Source organism: Mustela putorius, unplaced genomic scaffold (genome assembly GCF_011764305.1).
Source record: "Mustela putorius furo isolate JIRA1106 unplaced genomic scaffold, ASM1176430v1.1 tig00003846_pilon_pilon_pilon, whole genome shotgun sequence".
In the NCBI taxonomy this organism is placed as follows: domain Eukaryota; kingdom Metazoa; phylum Chordata; class Mammalia; order Carnivora; family Mustelidae; genus Mustela; species Mustela putorius.
The window spans coordinates 13,813,926-13,824,781 of NW_025421999.1; the positions used below are offsets into that span (position 1 = coordinate 13,813,926).

Below are 10,856 nucleotides of genomic sequence, written 5' to 3' on the forward strand. Positions count from 1 at the left end.
CTTGTGGAAAATGTCTTGTTTCATTTTGGAATAAGTAATATTATTAAAAGAGGCACAAGACTTAGAGTTATCAGTGGTCAAAAAGGACATGTCAAATATTGATGTCATGATTTAAGTATCACCAAACTGATATTGTTGGAAATATCTTGTTTTCTTTAATTTTAAACAAACCAATTTGTTACATTTTCTGAATTTATAGCCTGTCTCTACTGTAAATTACCAAACTTTAAACATTGTTTACCTTGAGGTTAATATTATATATTATTAATCTTCAAAGGATTAAGATATAACATTGGTGATCAGTGAGATGGCTTCCTGAGATGATCTAAGGATTCTAAGATAAAAAGAATCTTGTTCTGGGACTAGCTCAGTCCATTGGGCATCTGCCTTTGGCTGAGGTCATGATCCTGATCCTGGGATCAAGTCTCACATCAGGCTCCTTGCTCAGTGGGGAGCCTGGTTCTCCTTCTACTCTGCCTGCAGCTCCCCCTGCTTTGCTCCCTCTCTCTCTCACAAATAAATAAAATCTTAAGAAAAATAATAATAATTTGTCTGTGTAACAGCAGACAATAGGAACTATAATGCCTTAAAGAATCCCTAGTTACTATGCTTACCTTTATTATATAAATTGTTCATTATTTTATACATATAATATTATATAAGAATTCAATGGACCAGCAAACTGAGATATTCCATCCTATGGCACAATTCATCAAATAACTGGCAAGTAGCTGAAACTTTTACTCAATCAAAACTTACTGCATCTATCACACATTTTCATACAACAGATTTTGTTGCTAAATTTATTTAAAAGAAACAACTACATTCTTTGGAATTCTACATAGCTGAGTCTATTTGTCATTTTACTGTCTAGCCAATTATCAAAACTAAATTTATTGCCATACCTGTGATTTTCTAAAAATGGTACTTGAATCTGTATCTTAACTATATTAAATATATTTTATTTATTTAATCATTAAATATATTAACAATATATAATTAATATATAATATAAAATAATAATTGAATATAATTCATAATTAGATACATTTAAATATATTTCTTAAATATATTTTCTGCTGAATATTTTACTGTTAAAATTCCTTATCACATGAAAGACAAATAGCCACTTTGTTTTAGAAGTAACCTAAAGAAACTCATGAGAAAAGTACAATTATGACTTCATGTAATTTGTTCCAAAGCATTTAGTAAGTTCAAGAAAACTAACAGAAGAATCAAAATAGACATGGGTGGGAATATAATCAAACCATAATAGAAAAACTGTTTTGTTCTCTCATTCTCTCAATACTCCACTGCCCAATTTTAATGGTAGATAGTGACTATCATCTCAAATGGAGGCAATGTCTCTACGGTGGCAGTAAAGCTGTGGGCACTACAAAAGCAAAGATTTGCCTGAATTGTTCTTCTCTAATACCAGAGGTTAGGTTATCTAGGGAGAACAGGGACTTAATTTCACTATGTATCTGTAACATACACTAAGAATGTCTTCATAATGATGCTCAAAGTGATGCCACATGATATATAATCTATTGTTTACTTATAATTTTCATATAACCTTTTAAATTCTAAGCAATGATTTAAAAATTCATCAATACAAAATGTTAGAGTATCACTTATTTTCCCTGCTTTAAAGTATACTTCAGTTAAATAAATAACAAAAATTTTACAAAAATTTTGAAGTCATTACTTCATTCAAAATAAATAAAGATATAAATTTTTAATTTCCTCCCTCTTATATTAGGTAGTCATACAGCATAGCCCTATAATTCACAAAGTATAACATGCAAATGTATGTTAGTGTGAACACCCTCTTCTACCAACACGTCATAAGCAGCTTAGGTTCTGAGTCACAAAGCTACATTTTGTTGTAATGGTATTAATTAAAAGACATGACAGCTTAGCAAAAAAGGCACTGAAATTTGTCTAATAAGTCCCAGAACTATAACTCCCTGGGGAAGATATTTAACCTCACTAAGGTTCAGCCTCCTCTTGTATAAAATTCGGAAGGAAGTTAGGTTGAATGACATACATGGCCCCCTTCTATCTAATACACCATAACAAATATACTATATGTATTTAATAAAACCTACCCTAAGACCACATTAGCAAGAAAGGTACATGGATGATAACATACCCTCTTACTGGCATTAAATTAAACAAAAATTTGGTCAGATATAAGGATGACTAAACCAGCTGACCAACTGCAGATGGAGGAATGAATGCTTCAGGTAGCATGCAGAATGCTGAGAAAATCAATTCCACTTGTCTATATATGGAACTAAGAATCTGCAAGGAACTATAGCAAAGAACAAGATGTTTCTCTCCTTGTTGGAAAAGTCTTCATTACATGAATTAGAAGAAAAATGTATGACTAATCATATAAATAGCCTCAGTTTAACATTTGTTAAATGAGAATTTTATCTGCTCTGTCTACCTTAAAACTTAAGGGGTCATCTGAGATGTTATACATGAAAATGCTTTACAACCAATAAAATAAGAAAATACTCTTCGCCAGCACTTGAAGGCAAACACTAATCTCTCTTGTGTGGCAAAAGCAAGCAAACTGTGAGGCTTATAAAAACATAGTAGAGATGATATGCAGAGGGGTGACTATTGTAGCAGAGAGCAAGCACTGTCAAAAGAAGCACTCAAATTAATGGATAAAACCAAGTAACTAAAGTACCTTAATATTCTAAAACTCTCCATAACTTTTCTTTATAAAATTTATCTCACACACAGTGTTGATTCTGTTATGCATTACTGTATTTGGCAACTTCAAAACCTGCACCATAAGGCTTGAAATGGTATCTTTATATAATACTATGATATATATTACATATATATAGATGTGAAATAATATGCTGTTATCTAAATAGTTATGACATTCTAAAATGTATCTATTTAAGAAATAGGAAAGAACATTTTCAAAAGAAATGAAATCTTGGAAATTAAGAACAGTTCTGGCTTCTGTGTAGCATGTCTCTTTCTTCACCATGGGTCACTGCTCATCTGAATCCAACCTTTAAAACAAACCTTCGTTTTGAAGCATACAGCATCTGTTATACAGTCTTTTTCCAACAATCCTTTTCAAAATCTAATTATTTTCAGGTCAACAATCCCTAATAATCTCAAAAGACTTTCCTCTTTGAGTTCATCCTAGATTTCAACAGTTAACATTCACACTTAACCTACTCAACACAGAGCCTTCACAGTTAAACATTCACACTTAACCTACTCAACAGAGAGCCTTCACAGTCTACTCCTCTTTAGTCCACCACTCCAGTTCAACAAAAATAACAACTGTTAAAATAGTTTAGTAATGGTCCACCTCTGGACTCTTAAAATACCCAAGCACCTTCTCTGGCCATGTACTCCTACCTTCTACCTCTCTTTAAATCACTTTCTTGATCTCAGAATGATTTGCATCTTCTTGATAACCCATTCCTCATTGCACTTTTCTTCCTACTCAGTCTGAACCTGACTAGTCATTTCTACTTTCACCAATCACCCTCAAATCCTTTGATCCATGGTTACATGTTTGGCAAATGCTAGATTAAAGGAATGGGTTTTCTTAGGGCAGAACTTCCTCAGTATTGAAAAAGGGATTTAGTATATTATTATTTTCCTAACAGAAATCTTGACCCCAGGAGACATTTAGGACCAATGTTCTGAGTAGCACATCTTTTGAAACACTGGCTTACATTTACTAACTCCTCTTTACCTCCTCCCTTTCTCTTCTACCTAAACTGCAGGAAAACTTTATCAGGCCCAAACACTACATTAAAATAGATCAATTTGTTGATTCCCCCAAGTATTTGTTGAGCACCTAGCATGAGACAGGAACTGCTCTTTTTTTTTTTTTTAAAGATTTAATTTATTTATTTGACATATTGAAGAGAGCACAAGCAAAAGGAATGGCAGGCAGAGGGAGAGGGAGAAGGAGACTCCCTGCTTGGCAGGGAGTCTAATGTGGGGCTCGATCCCAGGACTCTGGGATCATGACCTGAGCTGAAGGCAGCAGCTTAACCAACTGAGCCATCCAGGTGCCCTGAGAAAGGAACTGTTCGATGAGGTAAGCAAACAGTGATGATCTTACAGAGCTTCTACTCTTCTAACATGGAAAAAATAAAAACAAATACATAAAATATCAGGTAGTGATAAGCAGTGATAATGCAGAAAAAGAGAGCAGAGTAAGAAGAGAAAAGACAGTCATAGTGTTATATGTAAGCGTATTTGGAAAGTGGGTATGATCGGGGAAAGCTTCTTTAATGAGGAGACTTTTAAAGCAGAGACCTTCAGATATTAATATTTACTCTTCATCAAAGCTAGACAACACTTTTGCTTCTTTTTCTCTCTCATATCCAAGTCATATCTCACCTCTCCTCCCTTTCTAATTCCCACAATCTGTGCCTTAGTTCAAATCCCCATCCCATATACATATTTCCAGTCTCTTCTTTCTCCAGCCCATCCTGTACCATAGCCATCTATATAGAGTAAGACTGCACACAATCCCTTCCAAGCATGCTTTTTACTTCTACTGAAACACTCCTAAGCTCCCAACACACTTATATGAGTTTCCCCATCCAATAAACAAGGACTGAGGGGAACTCCTATGTACTAGGCACCTCACTGAATGCTTTATGTATGTGACATCATTTAATATTAATATAGTTCAGGTAGATTAGTATTTAAAGCCTCCATTTTTTATAGCTGAGGAAACTGAAGTGGAGATTTACTAAACCACAGAACTAAAAAGAAACAAAACAATGATCCAAACACAGGCCTCTCTAACACACTGGCTTTTAAAATAACCTAGCATCTAACTCAAGACTAAAAAACAATGAATGCTAGATAAATCAATAAAGATGAAGAATTATTCAGTAAACTAGCATGTGTTTGGACTAGAGAAAACAAAACCAAAAGGAAACCCTAATGGGACAGGAATGCTTCCTTCAACTAAATCTAGGGTACACCAGAGAAGAGCAATTAGACTTCTAATGAGGTTTTAGAGGGCAGTACACTAAGATCTGCTAATTTAGTAAGCCGAAAAGGAATGGGGAGCCTGATCTCTATTACAACTGTTAATAACCACTTATCAAGATGTTATGAAAGAAATGACAATAGTGTATTTATTAAATCTGCTTAAAGTTTATCATCTCTCCATTTTATAGATACAAAGCTTAGGAGAGACTAAAACTCTCCCAAGTCTAGACCTAATTCTATAGGCCTTAGGTATACCTACAGGGCACAAGAATTAGGTGAAAGAAATTAAAGGTTTTGCTCCAATTACACACAGAACACAGAAATTCTCAAATATAGATGATACAGAATCATGAGCGATAATTTATATTTAGTTTTGAAATAGAGTGTTCAGACTACTACCTCATCTCTTAACGATCAGGGAACATGAGAAGTCCCAGAAGACCAAAAATAATAAAAGTGGCACATGCTTTATATGTAAATGATTTTTAAAAGAGTATGATAATCTTCAATAGAATTTTTTAAGGGGCCATATATTTTCTGGTTTTACAATCAAGATTAGTCCAGTAACTAGCTTCAACTAGAAACATGAGTCTGACACCAAACAGTACAATATTTACTCAATTACTATGACATGGTAAGCAAATTCCTGAAGATTTTCTACAGGACTGCAATATAACATTTATTAGATCTCAAAGTGCTAGACTTTAGGGGGAAAGCTTGTTAAAAGATCTGCCTTTGGCTCAAGTCATGATCCTGACATCCTGGGATGGAGTCCCTGCATCTAGCTCTCTGCTCAGAGGGGAGTCTGCTTTTCTCTCTCCCTCCTCACTCCTTATGCTTTCTCTCTAATATATACATAAAATCTTAAAAAAAACAAAACAAAAAACCCCAAGTGCTAGACTTTAACTTCCATTAGGGGCAAAACTTTATCTTATTTATCACTGTATCAATATTTATTAAATGAAGGCATGGATGAATGAATTAATGGATGGAACCTTAAGATTCCAAATTCTGGTCTTTGCAAAACAGGACCTAACAGGGACTGATTTTTCAACTGTTTTGTTCTACAAAAAAAAAAAAAAAAACCTATTTCATATATTTTAACTTAACCTAATTAGAACTAAACACATCATAATGATAGTAACTCATTTTGTTAAACAATAAACAAAAACAAAATACCCCCAAAAGTAAGGAGCAAGTACTGTTTACCGTGATACATCATAAGCTGGGCCCATAAAACATACCCCTCATAACATATCACATCAGAATACATATATTTTTCCACAAATGTATTGAATACTACACTGGATTTTCATTATATTTTAAAAGCATTCTTAGTAAGATTTCAATCGTAATGTCTTGGTATTGCTAGAATATAAGGTTCACTAAAACATAGATTCAAAGAGAACAGGGTTTTTGACTTTTTCTTTTTTGCTACAACCCTGGGACCTAGAATGGTGCCTATGATAGACAAAGTCATTTATCTAGCGACAAATATTTATTAAGTACCCACTTTGGGTCAGACACTGCTTTAGGCGCTTAGCATATATAAGTGAAAAAACAGATGAAAATCTTTGCCTTAATTACAAATGTTAAATGAAATAATAAAAATCTTCAGAAAAGTTGTTTTAAAGCACTTAATGTATGTTATGACAACTTCACAAGAATTCCAAAACCCATGATCCTATCCACTGTGTTACAAGACCAGCACATATATTAAAATTTATTTTAAAAATTAGGTTCCTCCATATGTCCTCTAAAAAACAGTATCTTGAAAGTAAGAAGTGTGATCATTACAATTCTTATTTCATGGAAACTTAATGATCTCCCTGAAATAAATTACACGACCAGAGAACAGGAACTTCACTTGTCACAGTACACTGTAGCTGCCCACAAAAGGAAAATTTATTAGAATTCTCATTTACCATTCTCAAGCTATTTACTGTGAGAGTAAAAGCATTAAAACCTATCATATTCATCATTACGTTTGTTTTTTGGCATGCTTCGGTAACTGCAAAAAGTTACCAGTTACTACTTTTCACTTTATAACACAACCTGAAATAATTTGTTTTCTGGCATGCAACAATACAGAGCTCAACACTTCTGTTTATTTTTAATTCCACCTGAATCTATGTAAAATAGGAGGGGGGGAAAGAGCTAAACCAAGGCAACAGGATCGTTCATCAGAAGGATTAACCACAATTTGAAATACAACCTTGAAACTGTTGTTGCCAATGTTAACTAGTTTTTTTTTTCCATTGTTGTTTTTAGGCAAATGTTATATTACAGAGGATAAGAAGGACAAAAATAATAGAGAAGTGAAAGAATTGAGAACAAAGCAAAATCTGGAGTCATGGTTACAGAACAAGGATTAACTCAAAGATAAGGAATCAATGCCGGCTCTTCCTTACAGAGTCGTCATTAACAAGCTCTTAAATCCTTCTGTTCATCTATTGTCCCGGCTTTGAGGCTGCCAGTGACTCTTCCTCGGTAGATGCTCTTGGCATCCCTCCGATAGAAGATGCGGCAGAAAGAGAAAAACGGTTACCTAGGGACACTGGCCAGGAAAGTGTCTGGAGCTAGAGGCTGCAAACACACCCAGGGGCTCCAGCTAAGGCTAGCAGTAGAGAGGCCATGGTCATTAATGGAGAGTCCACTTTGCAAGAAAAATAAAATCTGGCTGGAGACTGTGATTATCAAAAGGGCACTCAGGAGTCAGGCAAGACCAAAAGACGGTAAAAGAGACCAGCAGGCACATGCCAAAGGAGTATCAGGCTCCCGGTCGGGAACCCCAGCTGAAGACCGTCTGAGGCGGGGCAGCCTGAGGATCCGGAGCTCCACGGTGTTGGGGGCTGAAAAGCTACCGGCCGCTAGGGCCTCCGAAGGAGCGGCAGGGTCCACCGCTCCGGTCCAGCCCCTCGCCACCGGCACCACCGTCCTGGGCACCGCGGGTTGCTTCGGGCCCGCTCTCACCGCCTGGCCCGCACCTCTCCACCTCCTCACCTTCCAGTCCCTCCATTGCTCCACCACCTTCGGATCCCCGAGATTTCTCCCCCAACACCCGCCGCCACCGCCGCTACCGCCGCTACCGCCGCCGCCGCCGCCGCCGCCGCCACCGCCCAGCTCCGGCTGTAGCAACCCGGCCGCACCTCCCACCAGCTAACATCCCGGGCTCCCATTGGCTCGACGCTTGAGGGGCGGGGCTCAGGAGGGGCGGGGCTCAGGAGAGGCGGGGCTCAGGAGAGGCGCGCCTCTCGCTGCAATTGCACCGCTGCTTCCCGACTGTGAGCTTTCCCGGTCGCCCTCCCGGTAAGCCTAAACCGCTTCAGGTTGTGTGCCTTAGCTAAACGACGTCTTTGTTCTCCTGACCGCAGACTTGTTTTCCTCACACACTATCCTTCCACTTAGAATGTCTCAGCGCCTCATGGGCCGCCCTTCACCAGTCCCTCAGTGAGTCATTACAGTTCTGTCTTCTCTCTCCCTGAGGGCTCTAAGCTCACAAGCAAACCAAACGCGCCCTTACACACGTTTGTGCAGTTCACTCTCCATTTTCCGCTAGCTGGTCACCTGACGTTACTGGAGTGTATTCCCGAGACCTGATAGTCACACACAGATTAAGGAGTTAAGGCACTCCCCCCCTCCCCGCCCCCTGAAATCCTACTTTGTGTCTGGGGTTGTAGAACTGAGATTGCTCTGAACACTTGGGAACAATTCTCTCAGCCTGAAAGCTTGGGCCGACAATTAGAGGTGAAACCCAGCCCACCCTTCATCTTCATCTACTCCCGACCTACCCAGGCCCTATACTTGATCATCCTTTAACTAAAATGGTCTGTTGGCTTTGTAATTTATGAACTAACACCAAAACTATGTTTGAGCCGGGGGTTTAAGGGTGGAACTAACTACAGAATGAGGCCTATTTCTGTCAGAGTCCAAAACCTAAGGAGGCCTATTTCTGTCAGAGTCAACCTATTGAGGATGAAGGTAGCTTCAAAGCTAGCTAAAACTTTTGTTTAACAGTCTTAACACGTTTCTTTAGCTTTAAATAAATACAGTACTGTAAATGAAAAAAAAAATACAGTTTCTTTAAAAATCTGATTTAGCAATGATAAACCATATTTGTTAACTCTAGTGTAGCTACTGGCAAGTTATCAGTATTAATGTAACTTCTGTAACAGATCTTCTATTAATTTTCTTATTAATCTGTTCAGTTGCAGAGTTTTCACATCGTAGCTAACTTTGTTTACTGTTAAAAATATGTATCTTACAAAGCAGTAGCCTTTAGGAAACAATCTTCCTCTTACTCCCCACTCAAATGAAGTTATTACAGTTGACCCTTGAATATTATGGGGGGCTAGGGGTGCTGACACCTGCACCGTGGAAAGTCCACGTATCACTCTTGACTCCCCAAAAACTTAACTAATAGCCTGCTGTTGACTGGAAGCCTTACCAATAACATAAACAATCAGTTAACACCTATATTGTATATTATATATATTATATACTATTCTTACAATAAAGTAAGCTAGAGAAAAGAAAATGATTGGGAAAATCATAAGAAAGAGAAAATACATTTACAGTACTGTATTTATTTTTTTTTCATTTACAGTACTGTATTGATTTAAAAAACAAAAACAAACCCATGTAAGTTTACTCTCACAGTTCAAACCTGTGCTTTTCAAGGGTCAATTATATAAACTAGAAACAAACACTAGAGGGGGACATCACCTCTTATTTGGGAAGGTTATCTAAGTAGTTGAATCTGGTATGGTTCATCTCTTACAGTCACGTGAAAGAAAACTTCCACCGTTCCTGTTTCTTCCCATAGTTCTGCTCTGACTTTTTTCTGTTCCTCTAACATCTGAGATCTGAGGCCTTATTGGCCAGACCACAGCCATCTGCCACTTAGCCTCCCTGGCCTAAGTAGAAATGTCTTTTTTTCCTTGATGCTGCTAAAACAAAGCTAGAATTATGGGGGAGTGGATGGGTTGGACTTTTAAAAGAGCACAATATAGGAAAAAAACACACTTGGAAGAAAAACCCAAAAATAAAGAAGCAATTTAGTTTACAAACTACAAGATCTTGAACTGAACTCAAGCCAAAGATTGAGTTGGCTAATACATTCTCTATTATGCATAAAAACAATAAGGCAATAATAATGATAACAATACAATTTTTAAAAATCATGTTAGGCATATTTTAGGTCCTTTTCATATGTTCACTTATTTAATCTTCAAAACAATTCTTCAGAGTAGATACTATGATTTTCATTTTTCGGAATTAATTCTTTATTTTCTAGATGTCTCAGATTAATTTTCTGCCATATATATACTCCTAATGAATGTAACTTCGATTTAAAGTCTGGTCTGTCTGATTTTACCTATGGCAATTTCATGGCATTCCTCACTTTCCTTACTCACCTTGCCTTCTAGTTGCCTTAAATGTAATTCTAAATGTTCAGACATATTGTTGAAGGTATACTTGTAGGCATTACTGCTGTGGATTTTAATTCTTTAAAACATGCCTGCTAATCTTCTGTATAGATAATAGGCTCTCAGCACTTTTATGCTACAGCTATCCTGAAGCTTTTTTCCTGGTCCTGACCTCTGAGCAAAAAAAGACAGTTTCTTATTTGCCTTCCTAAATTCCATCCTCTGCCTCCTACATGAGTGGCCTAAGAGTCTGGTCTTGGTGTTCTCTCCTGACTTTACTTCCTCGTGATATATTCCATTTTTCTCATCCATCCATTCAACAAATATTTGTTGAGTACCTATTATATATTTTTCAGGCCCATTACTTTATTAGTTACTTAAATGAATGAAGCTCAGTTCCTTCTCTTATGTTTCTTATCTGTT

General features: G+C 37.0%; 1 protein-coding gene and 1 long non-coding RNA gene across 3 annotated transcripts in view; one reads left to right on the forward strand and one right to left on the reverse strand.

The window, feature by feature from the left end:
* ZC2HC1A (zinc finger C2HC-type containing 1A) overlaps window positions 1-8,137 on the reverse strand; it is a 47,576-nt gene extending 39,439 nt beyond the window's left edge. Inside the window, exon 1 of one of the 2 annotated variants that reach the window (XM_045063184.1) lies at window positions 8,008-8,137. In XM_045063184.1, coding sequence (XP_044919119.1) covers window positions 8,008-8,023 — 16 coding nt within the window. In that variant the 5' untranslated portion in view covers window positions 8,024-8,137. The remainder of the gene's footprint in view (window positions 1-8,007) is intronic. The other variant, XM_004762315.3, reaches the window with a different exon arrangement.
* Window positions 8,138-8,223: 86 nt separating this feature from the next.
* Window positions 8,224-10,856, forward strand: part of LOC106006804 — a 106,867-nt gene continuing 104,234 nt past the window's right edge. The window contains exon 1 of the long non-coding RNA XR_001181074.2: window positions 8,224-8,313. This is a non-coding gene — a long non-coding RNA (uncharacterized LOC106006804). The remainder of the gene's footprint in view (window positions 8,314-10,856) is intronic.